General features: G+C 42.9%; 1 protein-coding gene and 1 long non-coding RNA gene across 2 annotated transcripts; both read left to right on the plus strand.

Annotated features, from left to right (window-relative positions):
• The first annotated feature begins 61 nt into the window (after positions 1–61).
• SHFL (shiftless antiviral inhibitor of ribosomal frameshifting) lies at positions 62–27,993 on the plus strand. Its single transcript, XM_072991495.2, has 9 exons — positions 62–220; positions 13,366–13,507; positions 16,607–16,656; positions 18,331–18,375; positions 19,012–19,044; positions 20,178–20,333; positions 23,940–24,043; positions 24,885–25,033; positions 26,008–27,993. The coding sequence occupies exons 1-9, from the start codon at positions 191–193 to the stop codon at positions 26,223–26,225; spliced, it is 927 nt and encodes a 308-aa protein (XP_072847596.1). The 5' UTR covers positions 62–190; the 3' UTR covers positions 26,226–27,993.
• LOC144587115 (uncharacterized) lies at positions 469–10,303 on the plus strand. The gene is made up of 2 exons (XR_013542297.1): positions 469–4,579; positions 4,748–10,303. It is a non-coding gene; the product is annotated as an uncharacterized LOC144587115 (long non-coding RNA).
• Positions 27,994–27,996: the final 3 nt, after the last annotated feature.

The raw sequence follows: 27,996 nt of genomic DNA on the forward strand, positions 1-27,996 counted from the left end.
GCGCAGGCGCCACGGCTCCGGCCGGAGAAGCGAAACTGAAAGCCCCAGCTCCCTGCGGGGGGGGGGCGCCGTGGCGGGGCTTCCGGCGCCGCCCCCAGCCCCTCCTCCGTCCCTCGGCTTGGACCGAGCGCCGACCTCCGCCTCGCCGAGCAGCCTCCCGGGGATTGAGGCGCCTCGCCCGCCCAAAGCCATGCACCGGGTCGGGCAGGAGGAGGTGGAGGTAGGCAGGCAGCGCGCTCCATTCCCTTCGGACGGGAAAGAGGTTTTTAAATAGGAAGTCGGGGGGGGGGGGTTGGCAAGGCTTGGAAGTAAACTCCGAGTAGTCCCAGCCAGTAGCCTCGATAAAGTAACAGCAGATTTCTCCGGCAGCAACATTAAGAGCCGAAGAGCTCACTTTGCTAGAGCAAAATCTTTATACAGTACTTCGCGTAGAGCCGGCCCTATCATTAGGCAGGGCTGGGCGGGGGGGGGGGGCGCATCCTCAGGCAATAGCTTGGGGGTGTCATGAAAGGAGGGGGGAAATTATTAGCTGGATACTTTCCTTCCTGGCAGTTCCTGGACAGAGGGGGAGGGGTGCCTAGCCCCCAGATGGTGGGGGGGGGGAGGCGTCCCTCTCTTGAGAACAGGATCTGCCCCTGCTATCCTTACTGTTAATCATTAACCAGCCGTATGTTTTGCTGGTGCCAGAAAAGGGGTATGGGGAAGAGGCATTAGGAACCAAAATATTTTTTCTGACTTTTAGTACCGTGCTCCTGAGGTGGGCGGGGGGGGGGGAGAGCAGTGCCGTTTGTGATTCAGTCTCAGGCAGAAAAAAATTATTGGGCTGACTTTGAGCTCAAGGATCCTCTTTTCATCAAGGGGGAGAAGCTTACAAACAGGGCATGACAGGTAACATCCTTCCTTAACTGTCGGCCCTTTTCAGACCCCTGATTTCGTAGAATCACAGAATCGTGAAGTTGGAAGGGGTCTATAAGGCCATCAAATCCAACCCCTTGCTGGATGCTGCCAGGCAATTGTCCCTCTTGAATGCCTCCCTGGAGCACTCACCACCTCCCGAAGTAATTGGTTCCAGTGCCTTACTGCTCTAACAGGAAGTTTTTCCGGGTGGCTTCCTATAACTTGAGCCCATTGTTGTGTGTCCTGCACTCTGGGATGATGGAGAAGAGGTCATGCCCTTTCTCTGTATGACAGCCTTTCAAGTCTTTGAAAAGTGTTATCATATCTCCCCCTCTGTCTTCTTTTCTCAAGGTTAAACAGGCCCAGTTCTTTCAGTCTTTCCCCATAAGGCTTAGTTTGCGGCCCCTGGATCATCTTTGTTGCCCTCCTCTGAACTTGTTCCATGGTACATTGCTATTGTCCCTGGAGGTTCTAGTGAGTTGTCTTTTAGCAACTGATGAACTTCCTTGTTTTAAAGCTGTCTAATAAAGGGTAGGGACGTGGTGGTGCTGTGGGTTAAACCGCAGGAGCCTCTGTGCTGCAGGGTCAGAAGGCCAGCAGTTGTAAGATCGAATGCACGTGACGGAGTGAGCGCCCGTCGCTTGTCCCAGCTCCTGCCAACCTAGCAGTTCGAAAGCATGCAAATCTGAGTAGATAAATAGGTACCACCCCAGTGGGAGGTAAAACGGCATTCCCTAGTCGCGCTGGCCATGTGACCACGGAAACTGTCTACGGACAAACACTGGCTCTATGCCTTGGAAACGGGGATGAGCACTGCCCCCTAGAGTCAGACACGACTGGACTAAATGTCAAGGGGAACCTTTACCTTTACCTAATAAAGGGTGAGCATGTTGGCAAAAAGGTAGCCGTCAGTTTCCAAAGGAGGAAATGGAAGAGGCCCTCAGAACTGCTCCTCCCAGGGTGGGTTTATTCTGGAGTTAAGATTTCATGCTGTGGTTTAAAACTTGCTGAAGGGTTTGAGGAGCAGAGCAAGGAGTGTGTGTGTATAACTAAATCTCGAATGCTCAACACGTAGTGTTGGGTGGACAGAAGATAGACTGCTACCCATTGATAGACTAGTTACTTGTGTTTGCCAGTCACTGGGATTCTTGCAAAGTTGCTGTCTGATTATGGTCTTATAAAGCCAGATAGCTTGGGATCACATGATCTGAAAGATTTTTGCCATCCCTAGGAACATGAATCAGCCCTGGAATTGTTCTGAGGGGGTCTGACCTTTGTCTGATCCATCATTACCAGCTAAGTAGGCAGTAGAGACAGGGCCTTTTAGTGAGGGCCTGGTGTCTTTCAGACTCCTCCTCCTGGGAAATGTGTGCAGCCCGCTCATGGAAGACATTCAGTCCATCAGATGTTACCACTTTTTGTTTTGCCCCACTTGGTGTTTTACTGACAGTTTAATGTTGTCATTACTTTAATAGCTGCTATTTAAAATGTAATTATTAAATCACACTGGCTGCTGTGGTAGAACACTGTTTTCCTAATTAGCTCAGGGCAATAAGTTATGTGGACTTGTCTTACTGTGTCATCTCTGTAATCATGTTGGAGGGACTCTGAGTGAAATGATTTTAAAAAATGCAAGAAATGCTTCAGGATTGGGACAGGTTGATTTGCACTTTCCCATTTGACTTACATGATTCAAAAGGAAATGCAAATCACTCTGGAGTCCCCCATCCCACCCATAGTTTTTGCCTCCACCACTGGGACTACTTTTAAAAAAATAGATCAATTGACATTGATTCAGGCATCTCATCGCTTTAGTTTAGCCAATGCAGAAAAGCCATCATACTAGCACTAATTCATAGAAATGGGTAACAAAGCCTCCCTTTGTGGGCAAGACTCTCTCTTTTTTTTAACAGCTTAAGAATGGAGAACAAAGTTTCTCTCTGTCAGCAAGACTTTTCTTTTTTTAAAAAAGATAATGAGATGAAGAAATGAGGAAGGAAACCTTTGTTTACAGCTTCTTTGGTAGTTCCTTTGTAATGGTGGCACCTACAGGGCTCTAAATAGAATTGCAAGCAAGGCTCTGCTCTTTGCCAATTAATGTGAAGAGACCCAGGGAAACCTGAATTTCCAGGTGTGACTTCACAGCGGGTGAATGTAAATTAATTTGGATTTCCCTCATTGTGTAGTTGCACCCCATTTAACTTTAGTTAGCCTTTATGTTAGCATGGTCTAGTAAGAGAAGAACAAAGTGCCTCTAGTCCTTAGCTGAACTCAGGGCTAAAGCAGAGATTTGAATATGCATTGGTCAAGGGTTGTTATATACAGTTCTAAAAGTCTTGCTGTGTTAGTCTGTTGTAGCAAAAAACAACAACAATAGGACTTTGTGCCTTAAAGACTGGACTGACAAAAATATTGTAATAGATTTTCTTGTGAGCTAGAACCTACTGAATCAGAGACCACAATATAGGAAGGAACCAAATCACGCAGGACATGAAGGATGCAGAAGTCATAGTAACAGGACAGGGAAGTGCACTTGTTCACGAAAGTTCACACTATACTACAGCAGTTAGTCTTTTTATCTTCTTCTATTTTTATTTTTCTTCTGTTTTTGCCTGATATGCTAGCACAGACTAACATGGCTACCTCTTCTAAAATTAGTAACAAGAGATTCACTCTTGCTGGGATCCCTGTAAAACCTGAAGTGTGGAAGAACATGACCAAGAGATCTGATTTCTCTAACATCGCAAGAGCAAACTGGTTTTTTTTGAGTGGAATCTTATTGAATCATCCAATTAGTAAGGTAGAAGAGTGAGCAAACATAAACATTCTTGCTTATTTGAAAACAGTGGATATGTGGAAGTAGAGGGAACTGGCAGTGCAAAAAGTACTTCGGTGCAATGGAGAGTAAGACGTAATCAGCAGCCATTCATAGGTGTTGTAAAGCCGTGTTTAGTAACTTCAGCATAAGGGAACTTCTTTAGGTCATAATTAATGCAAACCATCAGGGAATAAAGTAACCTGTTTTTGAACAATAGTGTGGAGAAAACAGGGTTGTAAACAAGGGGGTTGTTGGGACTGCAGGTTTCGGGATTCTTCCTCATTGGCTATGCTAATTAGGGTCTACAGTCTAACAACCTCTGGAAGGGCTTTAATAACTCTCCAATTTTCTGGTGTTCTTCTTGCTACTGTACTGGATGAGGAGGGGTAAATCCTTTGACATTCTGGAATCACATGCATTTAAGGGAGAGGAAATGTTCTAGGTTTGGACCACAGCCAACCATTTGACCATGTTTATTAACTAAGCAGAAGCGTCTAGCTGTCAAACAACTGCAACCAGAAGAGTCTCAAGGCAGGTCTATCATCTGTGTTTGCACCTAACCTTAAACTATTGTCCAAAACAACGCTGGGTAATGACTTTATTGGACCGCTAAAATATTAAAATTGAATCAAATTATCCATTCAGTCGTATCCGACCTTTGGTGATTGCAGGAGCCAGCTGTCTCCATGATTTCCAATCTTGTACAGCTTCTTTCAGCTGCTTTATATTTTGGGCAGTGTCTGCTTTGATGACATTCAACCAACACGTTCTTTGGTGTCCTTATCATCTTTTACCACTGACCATTACGAGCATAATGTCTTTCTCCAATGATGTTGACTGCATGACATGACAGAAATAACTACCGTATTTTTCGCTCCATAAGACGCACCTTTCCATAAGACGCACCAATTTTTTAGGAGAAGAAAACAGGAAAATATAATCTGTTCTCTTCACTCCATAAGACGCACAGACTTTCCACCCCCCTGTTTTGTGGGAAAAAAGTGCGTCTTATGGTGCGAAAAATACGGTAAGTCTAAGTTTTGTTATTTTGTTTTCCACTGACATGTCTGGTTTTATGCACTTCAGCACTTCTTTATTCATTATCTTTGCAGTCCATGGAATGCACAAGAGCATACTCCGACTCTATAGCACAAAAGAATCAATTTTCCTTCTGTCCATCTTCTTCATCGTTCAACGTTCACAGCAATGTGCAGTTATGGGGAGCCCGATGGTGCAAATTAATCTCCAGTTGGTCATCAAGCTGACCATCATTGCTTTTCCATATTTGATTCATAATCATCATTCCTGTGGGATTTCACATGATTTGACATTTTATTTCTTGGCTGCAATTGCCGTTTGATTGCTCAGTGAACCTAAAAAGATGAATTCTTCCACGCATTGAATCTCTTCTCCACCCATTACTGTTTTGATTCTTTGCAGTTGTCATGAGTTTGGTCTTTTTTAATATTCAAAAAGAGGCCAATTTTCAGACTTTTTTCTTTAAGTTTCATGATCAGGGACTTTAGACCTTCCTGGGTTTCTGAGAGGATTGTATCATCTACACATCGAAGGTTACTGATGTCTCTTCCACCAATTTTTAGCCTGATTTTTGATTCTTCTAACTCTAGCTTTCTGATTGTCATTTCAGTGTACAAGTTGAATAAGAAAGGTGACAGGATGCAACCTTGCCACACACCTTTCTTGATCTTAAATCAGTCTGTGTTGAGTTTGTACAATGGCTTCCTAATTTATTAAATACTGTATTAAAACAAGGAAGCTTTTGAAATTAGTGAGCCGGTTGATTCAGTTGGGCTTTGCAGAGCTTGAGGGGGTTGGGACAGAAAGGGAGAATGTCAAAGATTATTCGGACCAGAGATTGCTGTGTTTAGATGTCTGTTGAAGAAGGGTTCCCAGCTGGAGTAGGTCGTGGTTGCTAACGTCACAAACCACTGCACTCCTAGCTTACTCCTAAGGTGATTTACACCCAGTGCATCTTGTTTATCCTGCAGATGTAAGGCTGAGTTATTGAAAATAAAGACTACAATCTGCTACATTGGCAACTTGCCAGCCTGGCTGGTACTTTGCCACCCTAGTAAAAGCAATAGATATTTCTATTCAAAATATTGTGGCCGTTTATACAGGCATGTGCATTGCCAACCTAGTAAAATTGATGTTGGTGATAATTGGAGGGGGAGATAAACATTAGTAAGGGTATGAATAACAGCTAGAGAAGAGACCCTGGGCAAGGAGAAAAGAGCAAGGAGCAAAGGACAGGAGAAGAGTGCTTGCAGGGGGAGGAGACTGTGCTGTGAGGCAGGGAAGTAATTTTTGCAATACTATAGAAGTGTACTGATGTAAAATATGGCTTAATTGAGAATTCTTTTTTCTAACTTAGTTATTATACTTTTGTAATACTTTTGTTAAGTATGTGTAATGCTTTGTGTAATGCATGGATCGTTTTGGCAAGGCCTGCCAAGACTTTGGACTACCAATCAGCCTGGAAAAAACATAAGTCATGGGCCAGGGCGTGGACTCACCTCCCTCTATCACCATCTCCATGCAAGAATTGGAGGTTGTTCATGACTTTGTGTACCTTGGCTCGATGATCTCTGACACTCTCTCCCTAGCAAAGCAGATACCATGTTCTCTAGACTCACAAAGAGTGTATGGCTCAATAAGAAGCTGAGGGCATATACCAAGATCCAGGTCTATAGAGCCTGTGTCCTGAGTACACCCTTGTACTGCAGTGAGTCCTGGACCCTTTGTGCACCGCAGGAGAGGAAGCTGAACACATACCATATGTGTTGTCTCTGACGCATTTTTGGTATCACCTAGATCAAGCTGGAATTTTTAGCATGTATATATTACTGAAACAGTAATATATCTATGTCTACATTGGCTTGGGCATGTTGTGAGAATGGCTGATGGTCTGATTCAAAAAGATCTCCTGCATGGAGAATTAGTGGAGGGAAATCGCCCCAGAAGGAGACCACAGCTGCAATACAAGGAGATCTGCAAGTGGGATCTGAAGGCCTTAGGAATGGACCTCAACAGATGGGAAACCCTCAAATCTGAGTGTTCAGCCTGGAGGCAGGTGGTGCATCATGGCCTCTTCCAATTTGAAGAGACAGGCCGACGCAAAGAGGCAGTCCTGAAACCAGCAAAATCAGGGAGCTGGGCAGGGGACAGATTGTATTTGTCTTTGATGTGGAAGGGACTGTCACTCTTGAATTGGCCTTCTCAGCCACACTAGATGCTGTTCCAAGTCCTCCATACAGAGCACGTCACCATAGTCTCTCGAGACTGAAGGATGCCTAATCTAAGTAATGCTTTCATTAAGTTCTTATTATTCAATTTTGAAACACCATGTTAAGTTTTGTAACATTGAAAAATTTCTTCAAGTTTTCATTGTTATATTCTTGAAACATATTGAATCCTGTAGTTAGATTTTTGAATATTCAGTTGATAAAAAACAATATTACATAAATATACAGTGGTGCCTCGCATAGCGATTGCTCCATTTTACGATGAAATTGCTTTGCGATAGACATTTTGCCATCGCAAGAGCGATCGCTTTGCGATGGCCCCTATGGGGAAACTTCGCTTTGCGATCATCGCAAAGCCCCCATTTTCGCACAGCTGATCGGTGGGGGCTTTGCGATGATCGCGGGGAAGCAGTCATCGCAGAGCCCCCATTTTCGCACAGCTGATCGGTGGGGGCTTTGCGATGATCGCGGGGAAGCGATTGTAACAGGTGGCCCTGACCTCACCTGTCCGTCACAGCTGGGGTAGTGAGTCATCAACCAATGGTGTGACGGAGGGTGGTACTTAGGGGAGGAGCTGGTGTATAAAGGGGTGTGTGAGAGAGGTTTTGAAGAGATTGCTGACTGGAACTTAAGATAAGAGAATGAGCTGAGAGTTAAAGTGATCTTAGAGTCAGTGAGAAAGAGTCTGTGATAGCTAATGCCTGAGAAACAGTGATTGATTGATTATTTCTTCAACAGTGATTTACCATTCCTTTATGTTTGTAATCAATAAACCAAGTTTTTATTTTTGAAAATTATACTGGCCTTATGTATGATTTATTTATCAAGGAATGGTTGGTGGCAGTAAAGTGGAGTAAAGTGTTTTGGAGTGACGTGACGACCTCCCTTTGTGAGTCTTGAGGAAGGCCGTCACAGCGATCATCGCAAAGTCCCCATTTTCGCACAGCTGATCGGTGGTTCCAAAATGGCCGCGGGTAAACAAAATGGCCTCCCACTGTTTTGCCTCGCTTTAGAGACACCAAAAATGGCCACCCCCTGGAGAATTTTCACATAAGGTGGGTTTTTAAGCCCATAGGAACGCATTAAACGTGTTTTTATGCATTTCTATGGGCTTTTAAAAATCGCTTAGTGATGAAATTGCATAGCAGTGGTTTTTGCTGCACAGATTAACATCGCTAAGCGAGGCACCACTGTATCTGCTTGAATGTGCTTGTCCAAAAGAATAGAAAACAGATATTCACTTTATTGATCTTGCATGGAGCACATGCTTTAGCTACAGTCCTTTTGGACTACTGCAACATGCTGTATATGGGGCTACTCTTGGAGAGTGTTTGGAAACTTCAGCTGGTTCAAAATGCTTCAGCCAGACTTCTGACTGGTGCTGGTTATGTAGTTCCCTTGTTATAACAGCTTCATCAGCTGCCAGTCTGCTTCTGGGCCCTATTCAAATGACCTGGACCCAAGCCCTATATGGCTTGAGTCCAGGCTGTTTGAAGGATCATATCACCCCATACGAGCCTGGGGGCAGTGGAGCTACCATGGACACCTACTCTCTGAAGCATGACCTCTCCCATTGCTGCCACCAACCTAGCATTGCCTGCTTTATGCCCCAGCTGCTCTTTGGCCAACTATATAAACACCACCTTGGCCAGAAGCTTCTCAGGGGATGAGGCATTATCGAGACACATGTCCAAATAATTGTGCCAGCAATTTCACGGGGCTCCTGTTAGGCCTGGGGTAGAGCTACACAGAGAATTGGCAATTCCTACATCAAAAGAGTGGGAGATTACATTTTGTTGACATATTGGGCAAGTTACATCAATTGGAGTCAAGTCAGAACCGATATCTAGTATTTTAGAGGAAGAGGGAGTCCTCAAGTGGGGCAGGCCATGAGTGATGGTAGGTCTCCCAGCTATGATTACAGATCAAAAGCCACACTAAAAGAACAAGTTTTGGGAAACTACTTTTTTGAATACAACTACTGTACCAAAATCCCTTCGCTATCATGGTCATTGCTGGAAGTTGAACTTAAAGAAATGAACCATTCAGGCTTGGCTGTCGGCCTTGGCTTGATGTTCTTCCACAACCCGTCCTCCTGCACGCTTGAAAGGAGAGATCTCGATATCCCACTTCCCTTTTTAGGGTGTGTTCAGATAGTGGCAAAGGGATGCATCTTATTGCACCAGGAAGGGTTACTGTGTAGGGAGTGATTTCCCTTAAAGAGACACTTCTGTCTGCTGAGTATCTATCTCTCCAACCCAACCTCAAAAGGTGGAAGCCCTACCCATGGACCAAAAAGGTCCAGGTTGGATACACATTGGAGTCAGACAGGAATGCATTTCTCCATGGACTGTGTGATCACCGAGAAATAGATTCCACCAGACCACTCTATAAGGACTCCAAATTGTGATCTATTTCCCCGTGTGATCACACCCTTAATTAACCACATTTTAGTGTTATGTCCAAACCCTAAATCTGTTTCTAAAATGATCCAGTGTTTATCCAGCATTGGATGTAACACTGAGCTGTTGCAGTGAATGAAAAAAAGAAGCAAACACCACTTTCAAACATCTCCTTTTGTCCACACCAAAGGCAGCAGGAGGGCCCTGCGAGGGAGGATGCTTGAGAGTTTTAACGCCAAACTATTCTTTAGCTTTACATGGAAATACAACTGCCCATAATTGTTGTTTGGAAGCAAGACAAAATACTGGCTCCTTGAGTTGATGTAGGACCAACAGTCTGACTCAGCCTCTAATCTTGCATGGCCAAGTTTCGTTGGGGCTTGTAAAACCGGAAGCATCTGGCATGCGCCAGGCCATCCCCAACTCAGCAAACAGGTAGGCACAGCAAAACACTCTGCAGAAACAGATCTTTTGTGATTTGCAGAATTTGCTTTGTGTCTAAAAGCTTGAGTGTGCTGAACACCATGTCCCTCTTGTGCTGCTGCATAGCTGATAATGGAACCACTCAGGGTCATGTTTATCCTGAGCAAACTGTTGGGGCAGGACCTAAGGTACAGAGAGAGAGAACTGATGCAATTGAGGCCACCCTGTGGCACAGCACCAGTTGCCAGCACTTGGGGCAAGGTAAATACTGTGTGACCTAACCCATGGACTTTTAGCCAGGGTGGATTAGAATGGATGATTTCTCTCTCTCTCTCTCTCTCTCTCTCTCTCTCTCTCTCTCTCTCTCTCTCTCTCTCTCTCTCTCTCTCTCTCTCTCTCTCTCTCTCTCACACACACACACACACACACACACACACACACACACACACACACACACACACACACACACACACACACACACACACACACACACACACTCTTATTAAAAAGCATCCATTTGGAAAAAATTACCTATATCTTCTATTTAAGATATGTTACAGTTCAAAGGATATGCAGCATGAAATAGAGCTAGGTTGTGTAGCATGAGGCTGTATGTAATATTTACATTTTTGGTAAACTAATTCAGTTATTCCAAGTTGAGATAACATGCACTTTTTCACAGTAAAAATGGTATAAAATAAGCAAAGTTCAGAAAAAGTCCTTGATCCCATTGTTGTTCTGCAAATCTATGTATTAACAATACACACTTTACAGTAGGACTACACACGGGGATCAGTTAAATCAGTGTGTACTGCATGTACAAACACACACACACACACACACATAATGAAAAAATGGGAACAAGAAAGAAACAATCCAGATGAAATGAAAGGCATTCGTGTGATATAGTAGGTGTGTTTCTTTACATGTTAACCAGAACTGTGGAATGCTGCCAGCTCTTTACTGTTATTAGGATCTTAGGTCAGCCATGTTAGATATACGAAACTAAAGTACAACAACCAATTGTTTAGTCCAGAAAGAACAAAGAGAAGAGTACAATGTTTACAATTGATACAAGGTAAAGGTAAAGGTTCCCCTTGACAAATTTTGTCCAGTCGTGTTCGACTCTAGGGGGCAGTGCTCATCCCCGTTTCCAAGCCATAGAGCCAGCGTTTGTCCGAAGACAATCTTCCGTGGTCACATGGCCAGTGCGACTTAGACACGGAACGCTGTTACCTTCCCACCGAGGTGGTCCCTATTTATCTACTTGCACTTGCATGCTTTCGAATCGCTAGGTTGGCGGGAGCTGGGACAAGCGACGGGCGCTCACTCCGTCACGTGGATTCGATCTTACGACTGCTTGGTCTTCTGACCCTGCAGCACAGGCTTCTGCGGTTTAGCCCGCAGCGCCACCACGTCCCATACAATTGATACAAAGCAGACTGAAATTCAAACTGCAGTTAAGTGTTAATTTCTAATCTGATTACCGCAGTGATGTAATCATTCATGTGTTTTCTAATTATACAAGTTGCTGCATAAAATTTTGCAACCATCGCTATAATTTTACTTGAGATGAAAAGAGAGGTAAAATGTATCAGGTCTACCTGGATAATGTTTTAAAATTGGGGGAATAAATACTGTAGATAGGGTGAATCTTTGTAAAATGTGCAGTGCAGCAGGACGTGTTCCACGCTTTCCAGCTTACTGGATTGGCAAGAGCAAAGAGGCGGATTGTAACAGGTACATAAGCAACTTTCCTCTAGAATGGCTGAAGGCAGAGCATTGAAACCGGTCAGGGGGAAAACTCTCTGATGTCTTGCAAGTTCTAAGTTGTAAAGGTAATCTGATGGACTGAAGATCTTACTGTGATTCCCTGCCACTGAGTAACATGGGACCTGTGCTCTGTTGAGTTGGAGGGCTGTGTCCTGGATCTGCTTCCTAATATTCTGCTTGGATTTCATAAATCCCAAATAGAAATGGCGGTTCTTCCTTTGGACGTGCACGTGTTTGCCAATTCCCAGCCCTGCCTCCTCTATCAGGCACCCACTCAGGCAGTGTCCAAGGCAGGGAAACTGGAGCAGTACCTCTAAGTGGGTGCTTGCTGGAGGAGGCAGGTCTGGGAACCACCAAACACCTGTTTATTCACTGGACGAACCACCGAAGCAACGGTTCATGCCCATTTCTAACCCCAACTGTAACAAAGCTGGGGGGGGGGAATAACCCTTTTTTCCTCCACTGGAGATCTATTAAAATCAGAGGTACTAAACTACAGTGGTGCCTCGCACAACGAGTGCCTCACACAACGATGAATTCACATAACGATGTCTTTTTCTGATCAATCTGCTGCCTCACACAGCGATGTTTCCTATGGGGGATTTTCACATAACGATGTCCCTTTCCCCTCATTTAAAAGTGCCTTAAACTGTTAGGTCCGTCCAATACATTTCAGTGGAGAAAACAAAAAATCAGCAAAAATGAACGAAGACTCAGAACAACACCAAATTAAGTTTGCATACCTTTCACAAGCTGGACTATCGATGCCAAGCATTTAAAACAGTTTCCTAACAGTTTAAGGCACTTTTAAATGAGGGAAAAGAGACATCGGAATGCCATTGAAATGTATTGAGTCGGCTTCAATACATTCCAATATAGGAAACATTGTTTCACTCAACGATGTTTCCTATGGGGATTTTCACTGAACGATGGCAATCCGTTCCAATTGGAACGGATTAACCGGTTTTCAATGCATTCCTATGGGAAATGGTGCTTCACAGAACGATGTTTTCACACTACATTGATTTTTTTTGGAACCAATTAACATCGTTGTGTGAGGCACCACTGTAATTAGTTTCAAGCGGGGCCACTCCAGCTTCTGTTCAGAGTAGGGCGTTAGGGATATAGCATGGTACATTAAATATACTTCTCAGGAATTTTCACTATACAGTGGTGCCCCGCATAGCGAGGTTAACCCGTTCTGGATTAACCATCGCTATGGGGAAACATTGCTATACGGAACGGGGAAGCCGATAGGAACGCATTAAACTTCATGTAATGTGTTCCAAGTGGGCACAAAACTCACCATTCAGCGAAGTTTCCCCATAGCGGCAGCCATTTTTGCGCCCTCGGTAAGCAAGGGCAGGGCGCGAAAACAATGCGGGCACCCATTTTGGAACCGCCGAACAGCTGATTCCCCAACGTCGCAATGCGAAGATCGGTAAGCGAAACGCTTACCGATCTTCGCAATGCAAGTTTTGCCCATTGGAACCGTCGGTATGCCTTCGCATTAGCAATCCCAAAAAGAGATTGCTATGCGAATTCGTCGTTATACGGTGCGCTCGTTATGCGAAGCACCACTGTACTGCCTCAGGCGGGGGGGCATACATAAGGCCTGCACCATGCATTGCCGATTGAAGGGATTTATCCTAATCCTCTGCAGCCAGTGCTTGTCTGAATTAAGACTACAGTGTAGTGTGATTACCCCACTGGAAATTCTTAAGATCGTCAACTATAAGTATGTTGGTATTCTTGATTGTGATCTCTTGTCACCCATCTGACACAGCTGGAGAAAAGCGTCCGGCGACTACGGGAGAAATTCTATGGTAAAGTGAGCATTGTGCATGCTGTGAAGTTGATGCGAAAGTTCAGCAACAATCATGATCTTGCCTGCAAGTTCATCATCCTCTGCAAAGATGAAATGAATGGTGAGTTATATGTTGAGGCATGGTGCTGGATGGGAGAAGAGACGGGGTAACTAGTAAGACAGCCGAGACCATAGAAGGCAGAGAGGTGGGTGGAAGATCCATTCAGATGTGGGTATGGGGGGAACAGAAACAAGAAGCCAAATAATGTATATATAAATAGTGGGTTCAAAATGGTTCGTGCATATGATATTTTTGTGGACTTTGCAGTCTGTTACAATATAGCTGTAGCCCACATTATACTGACGGGAGGGAGAGAGAACACCTTGCCCAACATCCTGTTTTCAAGCTGCAAGCATGTGAGGTAAATATACCCCCTATAGGGGGATATTGACGTCATTGCACAAGATGGTGGAATGTATTGGTCCTTGTAGTCTCATAGCTCATTATTATTATTATTATTATTATTATCATTGTTGTCGTTGCTGTTGTTTATATGAAACATTTTTCCCAACAAGGGACCCAAAGCGGCTCACAATTGAATATCCAGCACATGGATAGGATGTTTGTTTGGGTCAGCCCATAAATCAAGGCTTAACCTGGTCATAAACACAGAAAGGAGCAAGTAGAGGCAAAGGCAGTAGTGCTGGTTTAATTGATGGGAGGGGTATCCATCAAGGGAACAAGGAACTCTTGAGAGCTGGGAGCAAGGCGGTCTAGCAACAGAAGGCGCCCTCATCAACCTCATTTTAGTTGCTTGCCTTGTGGTATCTCCTTTCCTACAGCTGGAACTACCCAGCTAATCTTGACAGCTGGAGTGTCTTTGAAGATACTCACTGCATCTAAGCTGTACTTTTGGCATCTCGAATTCTTTGGGACAAGGAGGGGGTTCTTCCTCAGGGACTTGTTCACCTTCTGGATGAAATGAATCCTACCTAGATGAGTCAGACTTTCTCTCTGGTGCCCCTAGGCTGGGACTGGCAGCTCAGGGCTCAAGTTCATGACCGAAATCCTCCAGCTAAGGTACTGTGTGCCTTTCTCTGGGGAAGACTCTGGTATGTAGGACATGACACCTGAGGCCAAAGTAATGTTTGAGTCAGAGGTTTCCTAATTTCTTTTTCACTCTTGTTAGACGGCTGTGTTTGGAAGGCTCCCAACACTGCCAATTAAAAGAGAACCCACAACCTCCCAGCTTCTCTGCATGAATGAATTTCCCCTGGAAATGGAAAAGTGAATTATGCACCAGGAAAACACCAGAGGGTTACAAATGGAAGCTGTTGACAGCTGGAATGCCCCATCAACACCAAGTATCTTGAATGAAATCAGGCAAATAATACAAACCTGGAAGCATCTTCTTTGACAGAATTATAGAGCAGGAATAGGGGTCATGTGCTCTACAGGCCCCATGTGACACTCGAAGGAATTTTTTGCACACCCACATTTTTTCCCTAAAGCATTGGAGAATCAAGTTTCCAAAGGCTTCTAGGGACAAGACTGTCTCCAAAATTAGACACCATCACACATCATGTTTTAACCAAAGCAAATGAGCAAATAAATCACTACATGTTCTTGATCTTTTCAGAAGGTCTTGGTGCAGCCCATGAAGGGCCAAGAGGGTGAAAAATCATCTGGAGTGTCAAACACACAAGGCTTTAGAAGAAGTAACAGGGGGTGTCCCAGAGTGCTATGGGGCCTCTTGGAGGCTTAGAGAAACATGGGTCTGGCGTAGCTTTGTAGTTAAAGAAAAAGGGATTAGAATGCCACTGCAGAGCAGTGGTAGCAGGCAGCCCTGATCCCCTGTGGAGTTTGCTGAATGTGATGTAATGTGAAAGCTAGACCTAAAGAAGATCATCATGTGAAAAAAAGGGTAAATGTTAGCCCTTGTTAGTTAAAACAAAAGTGATCTGAGTAACGTTTTAACTTTGTGAATTGCTAGCAGTTAATGCTGCTCATTGCTTGTATTCCTCCTCATGCACCAGTCACATGACTTGGCACACAGTGAGGAATAGAAGTCACAACTCATTAAGTAGTAGCAATTGGCCGTTACAGGTTATGCCATTGCACAGACCCTGGTGTAAATAACCAGAGGGATTCTAGCCGACAGCTCCTCCTCCTGTGCCTGTCTACTGAGGGTGAGCTTCCTGGACTGCAAAGCACAGTTCTGTCCAAACAGATCTATGCTGATTGTGGCTCTGGAGTGTACGTAGAAGGATTCTTCCCTGTTATCTCCTCCCTTGTCCTTTTTAGGGTGGCCTGCCTCACTCATCTCTCTGTTATCACCATTCCCAGATTTTTTTCCCCAGACTTCTACAGTGTTTCAGACAGCTGGAAAAACCTGTGTCACTCTGGGAAGCTAAATATTGCTGCCTCTGATAACTCATCAAACTAATATAAGCTGTCCTAAAAATAAGTTTCCATCCTTAGTCCTATCCTCTTAGCTAAAAAATCTGGCTTTAATACTGGGAAAATGAGCTTGTGTCCCTTTGTTAGCAAGCATCTTGGCTCCTCAAGGAAAAATGTGACACACACACACACACATATATATATATATATATATATATATATATATATATATATATATATATATATATATATATATATATATATATATATATATATATATATATATATATATAAACACACACACACACACACACACACACACACTACATTTTTACAATTTAAACCACCTTATGGTCCCTTTCCTTAATAAGATTAGCAAAAGATCATGTGAATATGTTGTTTTTACATGGAAAATCGAGGTTGACTTACTTCCTGAAGCTGCCATTGGAGGCTTTAAGTCAAATAATTGTTTACATTGAACAGATTTCTGTCTTGTGGGAGCAGGATGTCACTTGCTTTTGTTCTTCTCTTGTGGCCCATTGTAAGATGGATGAAGCTTATCAATTTGAAGGGAGGCTTACATGTGGAACCAACATCATTGTAAGAAAAACGCAGAGATAATAAAAATCATACAAAACACCTCTGGAGTATGATGAAAGGGACCAATTTTTGAGCAGAAGAATCCAAAGGAATGTCAGTTGACTTTTAATACCTGATTGGTAATATTTTTTTTAATTCCCCAGCTTCAAAATTTGCAACCTTCTTCATATTGGCAATTCATATTCAAGTCCACTCTAACCACATGTTGTTCTTCTTTAGATTTGGACCAACAAGACGAACAGAATCTCGGGGATGATCCTGCAGCTTTGGTAATGCTGTTATTTCTTAGAGGTTGAAAGCTGGATAAAAAATATGTAATTGAACAGTAAGCAGAGGCCACTTGTAAGGCTTGGGCACTGAAGGTGTGCTGGCTGGCTATATCTAACCTACGCTAAGAGCGTGTAATCCCTTCCTGTTGCTGATCACCTGTCACTTGAAGTCCACAAACAGCTCACATTCGAAGCTTTCCTTCATGCTGCTTTTTTTTTTCCTGGCCCCTTAACAACTACAGATGGAAGGACCATAATTGGCTTAAACTAAGAGCTGCAGCTCAGGACCAGTTCAGAAAGGAAGGAAAATGGATGGCCCTCCAGATGTTGGATTTCAGCTCAACTCCACACCATTGGCTATACTGGCTATAGCTGATAGGCATTCACATCTGGAAGGCCCTACATTTGCCAGCCCTACAATATACTGTGAGTTCCATGAACATTTTTAAAAAAGAAGAGCAGCCGTGGAAGATTGCAGTTGAGAGTGGAAGAAGGAGGTGAATTGGAAGGAGGTATGCCATTCTGTTCTTGGACATATTCCATCTTGAAACCCTTGAAGCTGGTTTTCTCACCTTGCTGGCTTCTGTGTTTTGCAGTGGTGGTGGTGATAACTATAATACTATGCAGTGGCGCCTCGCTTAGCAATGTTAATCCGTGCAGCAAAAATCGCTGCTAAGTGATAACATTGCTAAGCGATTTTAAAAAGCCCATAGAAATGCATTAAAACACGTTTAATGCGTTCCTATGGGCTTAAAAACTAACCTTATGCGAAAATCCTCCATTGCGGCAGCCATTTTCGGTGCCTCTAAAGCGAGGCAAAACAGCGGGCGGCCATTTTTTCCCCGTTGGCCATTTTGGAACCGCCGATCAGCTGGCCGAAAATGGGGGCTTTGCGATGATTGCTTCCCCGCAATCATCGCAAAGCGAATTTTCCCCATAAAATGGAGCGATCGCTAAGCGAGGCACCACTGTATATTGTAATACACAATAATATAATGCCAGATATTACAATACTAAAGCACATGTATAGTCCCCTCCTCACAATGTATGACCTGATGTTACAGAACTACTAGCTGTCTTCCCAGCCAAAAACTCTCAGGTGTGTTTGTACTCATGCCAACTTAATCTGTGCGAAGGGTAATGGTGGAATAATGCTTCCTCGTGGCATATAATGTGGGTGTATCAAGCGGTGGTCCTTTTTGCACCATATTGCACCTTATTGCACCATATAAATTTTCTTGCAAGAATTGTTTGATTTTTTTCAGAGGTGTTCTAAAACCTATATTCCTGTAACTATTGAACTATGTAATTGGATCTGATGAGCTCTCTCACTGTAGCCAAGAGACTCGTGCTTTAAAGATGGAAAGATAAAACACTCACCATCCATGAGTCCAGTAGCCAGAAGACCTCACCACTTTAGCTATGTATAAATGTCTATTCTGCCAAAGCCAAAAGCTGCTTTGAGACTACAGATACTAATGTTCTTGACTGATCTATGGTCATCTTCCTTTTCCCTTCTCTCCCCCCCCTTTAATCTCTTGTTTTCCTCAATGCCTTTATAAATTAATAAATTCAAATAATATTTTAAAACCCAGTTTTGAAAAAGGACCGCCTGTTCTATGGATCTCTTCTACTGTTTTATGGCCGTTTCCAACCGTTTTCCTCTTCTTTCAGAATGTGATGAATAAACTGACAAAAGAAGAGGAGCAAAAGAAGCAGGTGAGTCAGAGAGAAGAATGACATTACTGTCAAAGACGTAAAAAATCCTCACTTTTCAATGACACAGTGAAGTATTTTGTGGGTTGTGCTTGAGTTGTTATTTGAAATTTTTAACTTAATACTTCTCTTGAATCCTGTGGTAAAAGAGGGCATACCAGGGACATGAAGAGCCATAAAAGTTAAAAAGTTACACATAGATATGTTACTTCCATCACTGTCACCATGTCAAGAGATTGGGTCTGGAGATTTTTTGATATTGCAATGGGACGAAAAGCGAGCTTTGCTCCCCCCCCCAGCAAAGAAAGGCTCAGTCCGGGTCAAATCTCCCCACCCAATCTCTTGAAGGATCCATCTGCGTCTAGAGTCTTGTTGTATTCTTCTAGGCTCCCCCCACCCCAATCTTCTAGGCCTTTTTTTTAAAAGGAAAAATGTGCTTCTCTTGCAGAAATGTAATTGTTTTAAATAGCATGGTGGCCTTGATTCTGTGTCACATGGACTGTGGAGAGATGTTGAGAAATTATAAACAGAGCATTTGAGAAAATATGTGCTGAGTCCGTGTGTTTCAATAACAGCTGCAGATGAAATATGTTCAACAAGAAGGTTCTTCAAAATTTCCTTTCTTCTTTCCCTTTGCAGAAATCAGATAACAAAAACGATGAAACCGTCAAGGTGAGGAAAAGGGTCAGGCTGTTGTAGTTGTGACAAAACTACGGGGATTAGAAATGTGGGGAGGGGCAAGCATTCTAGGGAGGTGATATGGAAAGTCCATTTACTGACAAGATCTGGGACATGCACTCCACTTTGATCAGCTTGCAGTGGCCGTCATCTCCTGGTCCCGACTCACACAGCACTGACCCCGCATGTCTTGTGTCCCACGTGGCCTTTAGATAGATAATGCCTAGAAAAGTGGGACTCCAGATTTGGATGCAGAGTTTAGCCATAGTTTAGCACCCCTGACTCGACCGTGTTTCCCCGAAAATAAGACAGGGTCTTATATAAATTTTTGCTCCAAAAAAAAAAAACGCATTAGGGCTTATTTTCAGGGGATGCTTTATTTTTTTCATGTACAATCTACGTTTATTCAAATACAGTCATGCCATCTTCTGGTTGCTGCACAATAGTGGAAGGCGGGCTTCACTTAACTAGGGCTTATTTCTGGGGTAGGGCTTATATTACAAGCATCCTGAGTTCCAGTATAGGCTGCAGAGAAACTATGAAATCCACCCCATAGTATCACCAATAATTAGTGATGTGAATAGTTATTGTACTCATTTTGCAGTATTGAGGTTCTGATGCAGTTGTTGCACACTGGCTAAAATCCTATTGCTAAGCATAGTAAGGCACACTAGAGTAGGCCCACTGAATCAGTGCTGATTTGTGAGTTAGCTCCTGCATAAGTTCCATTGAGTCAAACAACCTCTAATTTCCTAGAAGCTTTATTTTCTGACAAAGAGGGCTCCCATTTTTCTGCATCGTTCTCAGGAACCTTTGGGATTTCTTCTTATTTTTGAGCTTACCGTAACATTACAATATGGCCCGAAGGGTGGCATCTCTTTTGGCTTTTGCTTTCTCTGGCACTCTCCATCATTCTGCAGTTTCTGTGGATGTAGGAATCCAGCACTAGAAGATGGGTTCTCCTTGCTTACTTGCTGGGCCACTTTTGTGGAGACTTACACAAGACATGTTTCTTCTGTGTGGACCTTCATCTCTTTATGTTTCATGTTTTGGAGGAAACCATGAGATAGGAAGAGCCCTCAAGTTCATACTCCTCCTTGTTTATTCTCTTTTCCCCCCACCTCCAGGAGGCTGCGCAGAAGCTGAAAGTCTTGCAACTGACGCAGGAAAATGTGCGCATGTTCAATAATGCCGAAAACAACCGCATCCCCCCTACGGACCGCCAGTTTTCTTGCCAGCTCTGTGACAGCATGTGGTGGCGCCGGGTTCCAGAGAGAAAGCAGGTGTGTGCAGGTGCTGCAGAAGCCTTCATATATAAGCGTGCTTAAAAGGTAGAGAAGTTGGTTCTCTTCATCACCAGTTTGACTCCTTTGAAGGAGACGTGCCAGGAGAGAGAGGAGCACCTTCACAAGACTGTCTGCTTCAATGCCTTTCTCCCTCCCATTCCTCCCTCCCTCCAGCTCTCTCCATTTAAGGGAGGAAAAAAAGATTTAAGGCAAAGTAGGAATGGTGATAGCAGACCTTCTCTCTGTAGAGAGCCAGAGCAGGCAGCTTCCCTACCTCTGAGGGCTGCCTATTTTTTTCCCTCCTCCAGATCTTGGAGGACTCCCTGGTGTCCCCACCCCCACCCTCTGGCACCATATTTGTTTGTTTGTTTGTTTGTTTGTTCGTTCGTTCGTTCGTTTATTTATTTATTTATTTATTTATTTATTTATTTATTTATTTATTTATTTATTTATTTATTTATTTATTTATTTATTTATTTATTTATTTATTTATTTATTTATTTATTTATTTATTTTATATCCCGCCTATCTGGTCAGGTCAGGACCACTCTAGGCAGCTAACAACCATGAAAAGTACAATGACAATATATAAACAATTTAAATAATAAAAGCCATACACAGAGTGAGAGAAACAAAAGAAGAGGAAAGAAAAAGGTGTCAGGAATTGACTAATGGGAAGGCCTGCCGAAACAACCGCATCCCCCATGATGAGGATGGGGAATAATTTCACGACATTTTAGCCAAACCAGTCTTATGGATGCCCTTTTATTCACACCTGAAGGGAAAAACACTCCCTTGGTCTGAAAGAGGTGTTCGGGAAATGTCATAGTGAAATTGCTCCACACTCACTCGACAATTTTTTAAATTGACATTTTATTAGTTTTTCAATATATCTAATTCAGTTTGTGCTTGTTAAACATCATGTTACATGAGTTGCTTATAATTATTTGGGTTTTTTGCATCTTGGTGTCTTCTTAGTTGTCCCTTCAAAATCTATACAGTTTTAAATTATTTGAACCAATCATGTGTATATTTTAGCGTACAATATAATAATATAATTTATTGTCATTGTAAGTATATACACAGTATACCCATACAACGAAATTCATATTGGCTACTATCACAATATTGCTCTCATAGTATACAATATTCTCAAAATCCTCTAATAAAATACCTAATAAAAGCAATTCTGGTTTCATATCCACATAATTTTGAGGCATTTTAACTGACCAACTTTTTATTTTATAGCAGTAATAACTAAATAGGTTCCTAACACATAGTAAATGTTATCTAAAGTATTTTATATACATTTTCTTTATATAATTGTTTAGCCATTTCTATCTTCACATTTTTCTGTCATGTCTGTATCAATGTCATATCTAATATATGTTGAAGAAGTACTATTTGTTTTATCTCTTTCTTATGTCTAGCTTCAATTTACCTTAAGAACCACCTTGTTATGTCTTTACCCTGATTACTGATCTGTTATTTCAGTTTGCTTCTTTTTCTAATATATAAGCTGTGTCCCCTTTCAATTCCAGAAGTTAGGTATATACATGCTTTCAACGTTGAAGGCCACATTAATATTTTTTCCTTTATCTTTCTAAGTAACTACTTCTCTTGTTTGTCTTTTCCCAATTCTTATTCCTATCCCTCTAAAAATTCTGCCATCCCTTGTACCATCTGAGATCATTTTATGCACTTGATCTATTTCCAGTAGATCTTCCAGGCTGTTTTTAATTCACTCTGCTGGTTCTCTCCCCTTATCTTCCCTTGGCACACCTAAGACTCTCCTCGGCTCCAGGGTTAGATTTAGATCTCCTAAGTTTTCTCCTATGATTTCCTCCAGCTACTCCTTTGGTTGGCATACATCATCCACCACCCTCTCATATCCTTGCTCATTATTCCCTGTCTCCTGTTGACTGTATTCTTTCCTAAACTGCTCATTGAATAATTTCGCCTCTTTGTTGTGGGATCTCATTATTTCTAAAATTGCTTGAAGGGTAGATTTTGTTTCATCCCAAAATTTTCCTTGTTGTAGCATTATGTCCCAGGTATCAAATAATTGTATTCCAAGTGAAAGTTGTCCAGTTGCTTAATCAGCATCCAATTCCATCAATACTTGCTTCAATAGGTCCACTTTAATGGATTGATCATCTTTAGGGCTAAACTTGAATCTAGTCTCAGACGTAAAGGGTTTACCCTGCTTGGAGGCTCAAGGACACTTACTCACCAAATAATTCACTCAATGTTTATATTCATGGCCTGATGCCTCTTGTAATCCAGCCCCAGAAGTGGTCCAGGATACATCCAAATGTTTTTATTGGTCTAGATAGGTCCACATTAGCCAGATATATATTCCAAGATGAATTGTCTTTGTTAGACTTTCTGTCAGTGCTTCAGTCAATTCTCAGGAAAAAAAGGAGAGTCAAAACAGATTCCCAGCTTAGGGCCGCCATAGAGTGTTCAAGGTCATGCGTTCTGGGCTTTTCACCAATGCTTAGATAGCCATAACATAACAAGCTTAACTCCCAGAGTTGTTTAGCTAACAATGATTTTAAAAGAAGGATTTCTTAAGTTTCTAATGCCAAAGTAATACCAAACTTCCTTCCTGGAAGTATAATTAAATGTCTAATTAGTGTCCAATTTATTTTCTTTGTGTTTCTTTGCGTCCCTTCCCTCTCTCCAGATCTATCACTGCTTGATAAGTGGTGAGGATAAGAGATGCTATTTCTGTTATAGGGATTGTCTTGCCCAGGGAGAGTTATAAAGCAGTATAGTATAAAATATTTCTCACCCGATGGTAACAACGATGTTAATTAGCTGATTTATCGCTTCTCTATTGCCGGCTGCCAACGACTTGCAAGCAAGCTATTTCAGCTGCCTTGTTTCCGCCCACTGATTGATTGGGGAGTAACAAGGGTAACTGCAGCCCCCATGACCAACAGGCTTCTCCCCCATTTCACCACCTCTTTGGGGTGGTTTTAACCCCCTGGGGGGTCCCAAACCAGGTTGGAATTCAGCCCAGGGGACGGAGCTCTATCCTGCTGCTGCTGCTGTCTTGTGCAGCGTCAAGTCAGAAGTCTCCACACTCCCTAGACAATTTGAAGGGCTGTTCTTGTTTATATTTTCAGAATGTTTTCGTTGGGCAACCTGGGTGTGTGTGAGGTGCTAGGGCACTGCCTTGAGGACCAGAGGGATTGCCTACAGAGCACAGAACAGGCTTCAATTTGATGCAAAGCAGAGAGGTGTTTTTTTCTAATTTTGAGTCTGGTGAGGAAGAGGGTAAAAGTGTGACACATAGACAAGTGGGGGTTGGGGGGATCTGGGCTTTCTCTGTAGACCCTTCTTTTTTTTACTTTTGATCCCATAGCAAGTCAATCCAGATAATTTTTCCATCTCATAATAGAGCTCTAAAACCAGAAATAAATGCAAACAAACGTTGGTTGGGATGAAAGAGTTTCACATCATGCTGTGTTTCAACATTCTGTGGTAGGGATTCAGCAGGAGTTGAGCTGGGTCTGCTGCTATTGTATTTTACTTGAATGCTTTATTGCTGGACGTTTCATGCCCTTTCATCCATTTCTTTGATAACCTCCATAGGTGGCCCGTTGCCACAAGTGTTGGAAGCGGTATGACCCGGTTCCATACAACAAAATGTGGGGCACAGCAGAATTCAAGTGTACCTCGTGTGGACGTACCTTTAGGTGAGAGGCAAGAGCTGATTCTTTCTGGTGTGTATGGAAGGGGGCTTTAGCATCTTACCTACCACTCCAAATCTCATGGAATCAGGCCTTGAAAATCCAGATATTTTTATATATTCTCTACAATATCAATGATTTTCATGTTCCAGGGTGTTAAATGCTGCTGCCTGATGGTTCCATTTGCTGGGCTGATAAATGATTAGTAGTCCAGGATAATTGACTGACATTTTGTCACAAAAAATGACAGAAAGTGTCCTCCGATGATGGGAAATCTCCCCCTGGTGCTTAGAAAGACCTGCAGGTCCTGGAGAGAGTGCCTTTCAGATGACAGAGCAAAAAGGGCTGCCCCATAGAAAGTGTGAGAGCATTCAGAATTTCTAGTGAAGAGTTTGGTAGGAATCAGGCTTCAGTCTTGGCATTGTGAGCTGGACTTGGACAATACACTTTCTGTAGATCTGCCATTTGTTTTTTAATTCATATTTCATCTTCAAAAAGACTGCTCATATATTTGCAAACCCATAACCTACTACAAAGGTCCCAGGCATTCCAGTGATCACACACACACACAAAAGAAACCCAACCCAGCAGGAGCAGCCTGGAATTTCTCATTGAATATGGAGGTGCATTAAATGCTTCAATACAATACTAATATTAAAAGCTAGATTGGTTTCTTGTTCTACAAATTTTGTTTTCTCTGTAGTGCGGTGGGTTGGGTTTTTGTTTTTTTTTGAAAGAGAGAATGTGTGTGCTATAAAATAGAATGTTAACGTCTTAAGTATGAACAAAAATAATCAATCAAAAGCATATCATGAAATAAAGGAATTCTCTCGTCTCCTCCTCACAGGGGATCAGCTCAGATCGGGACCCCTTCTCCTTGCTACAGTTGCCATACCCCTGTGTTCCCGAGCTATATCATCCCACCTCGCAAGACCCCAGGGCCACGAACCAAACAGCAGCATTCGTGCTTTGCAGAAGATTGCTTCAATCGGAGAGGTGAGATGAAGGGAAAGATTGCATGAGATAACTGGCATCCCATTTAGAGGCAGAGAACACGTTAGTCCTCGAGCAGCACAGTTTTCTCAGAGCTGCCCGCCGAGCAGTCCTCCTTTCAAATAAAGCCCATGTTTAGCCAAAGACAATGACAAAGCAAGGTAATCTGGAAAAGGTGAGAAAAGCTGGGACAAACAGTGTCCTTTTGCCAGTTACAGGAGTTCTACCTTGACGTGTTGGATGCAGTTTTATCACGTCAGAGCTGTATTGTTGTGCTAGGTAGAAAGCGTAGGCGCAGTCTTCCCAACTGTTAGAGAAAGAGGAGCAGGAAAACTTTTGACTCAGATCTCTTTAAAATATATCATAGCAGAGGTTCAGGGCACTTTTCAGTTGGGGAAAAATAACCTTGTGGTGTAATTGCCGCCTTCTTATGGCTCTACATAAAATGTGTTGCATCCTTAAGAGAAACAGTGCACAGATGATGATCATGATAACGTGCCATCCAGTCAGTTCTGACTTATGACAGCCCTTTCAGGGTTTTCTAGATAGAGAATATTCAGAAGTGGTTTCATCTTCTGGGGTTGCCCTGAGACTGGGCAGCTTGCCCAAGGCTGCACAGGTTGACATTTATTCATGGAGGAACAGTGGGAACTTCTGGCTCCACAGCTAGATAGCTAAACCACCGAGCTATCCCATCAGCTGCATAAATGATAACCTTTGGGAAGTACTATTTTTTTTCTTTAAAAAAATTGTTACCATGGTACTTACTAGTCCTGGTCCAACATGGATAGCTTGGTAAGAGCACAGTTGCAGTTGGTGTATGTGTGTGTGTGTGGTGGGGAGGGGAGACCTTGACAGCTATTTTGAGAGAAGAAGGAAGTGACTTCAGTAAAGCAAGTTGATCCATTTTCATCTCAGGGGCAGTGGATGGTGAATTGTGTTTGCTCACATCATGATCTGCTCTCCTTCATCTACAGAGCCCCACATTCCAGGAACTCACTGTGTGCATCCTATAAGCCGCCGTAGGAGAGGCTTGCCCAAAGTGATCCACCCCAGCGAAGAACATGACAGCACCGGCTCCACAGTGGCCACCTGCGTGAGTCAAGGCAGCTTGGCCACCTACGACATCGACTATCTCATCCTGGAGGATCTGGAGGAACAGGATGAAGAGGAAGATGGTGGGAGCAGCAGTTAACTCCTGGATGTGTGAAGTAGACTGCTCGTAGGAAGTGGATGGCAAGTGACGGAAGGGTGGAGGTGGCCAAGGAGGAAGTCTTGCTTTTATATTCCCCAAGGCTTCCAGCCGGCCATTTCTAATCATGTACGCAAATGGTATTTCTTCTCGTCAGGGACCACTCACCAGTCATTTTGAAGTTTCTGTCTGGCTTCTCATGTTTACCTCTTTCTTTCAGTTTGGTCTGTTATTGTCTTTTCTGCCCAGGAAAGCTAGATATCGCAAAACTACATATTTAAAATTGTCATGGTAGTCATTACATACGATCAAACAAGGCTTTTTGTGTGTGCTACCATCCTGCCTCGTTTAAATGAATTTTATACTGGGGACTGAGGATGGGAACAGTCCAGATGACCCCGTTGTTCACCGGCAAACCATGCTGTGCATTTCCACTGCTTCTCCCGTATATTTTTCTTATTGTGGGAAGTCCTTTAAGAGGCAGAAGACTAAAAACCTGCACAACACCTTGTCACGGCTAGTGTTGGGAACCTTCTCCCCGACATCTAGAATCATCCATTCTCTTTCCTCAGAGAACTTTAGGGAGTTCCTAGGTCTGTGATGGAAACCAACAAACTAATCAAATTACGGTTTCCAGGCTTCTTTGGGTGATGTTCCCTCATACAAAACAAGCATGACTATATCCCTTGTATAGTGTAAATGGATCCCTGTCCAGCTTGCCCCTGTCACATCTCCCATGGATGGACGTTGTCTGTGGAACCCTGACATGGTCTTCTTAACCTGTGGTGATCAAGTCTACCTCTGTTATTAAAAGAATCAAGAGGCTTTTAAAAGGTATCCTGTTGAGCAGGCATTTTCACTGACTCTGTGAGGTTTTATAAGCAGCTGGAATGAAATAATTGTATGTTGCTGGACAAATTTCTCCTAGTGTGTAGATAGTACATTGGTTTGAGATGAAGTCACAGTTAGGAAATACACTGGCTGCTTCTGTTGCATGAAAGCCAGCAAAATCCAACAAGACTTGTAGAAGTGAGGAGCCAAGTTGTTTTCTTCTTCTTCTTTTTACTATTAACTTGCTGCTGCTTTAGATAGTCAAGACTGAAATCCCCCCAGATGAACGTGATGCCTTTCTTCAGAGAAGCTGCATAAAGAATCTGGCTGGCACAGCTTGTATGTTTTCAGAAACATTTTCTTCCTCCTCAAGTGAATTTGGCTGGAAATGGAAACACACATTCTTAGCTATTAGAAAAGCAACTGGTTGGAGGGGAGCGACCGTCACTCACCAAAAGGTTGGTCATCAGCCTTGAATTTAGCTTCTTAGGACCAAAAACCAAAAGGGGGGGAACACATTAATGACACCCTCCGCACCGCTTACAAATAGCATATGTATTGCAGCTCTGATCATTGTCCTATTCAGTGGGTCTAGTTCCCTTGCTCTTCAACAGGCAGGAAAGGCAGTTTTAGGCAACTCTTATTTGCAAGAAGTTTACTGTTGGAAGCCATCTTGGTTCTTTAAGCAGACAACTATTCCATGCAGTATTTCTGTAAAATTAGCACTGCTGTTGGAAGCTATATTGGTGCCTGCCGTATATGCTGAGTCTTCGAGCAGGGAGCATGTTCCTTGAAACCTGATGTCTAGACTGAAAGCTGTTATATCTACATCATTCTGTCTCTTGTTTTACAGGTGCATTTCTTTTCAGTGTAAATGCATCAGATAAGACTGCAAAATGTTTTTTCTTGCCCGAGGTCATTAAAACAGATGCAAATTAAACTG

Source organism: Pogona vitticeps, chromosome 2 (assembly GCF_051106095.1).
Source record: "Pogona vitticeps strain Pit_001003342236 chromosome 2, PviZW2.1, whole genome shotgun sequence".
NCBI lineage: Eukaryota > Metazoa > Chordata > Lepidosauria > Squamata > Agamidae > Pogona > Pogona vitticeps.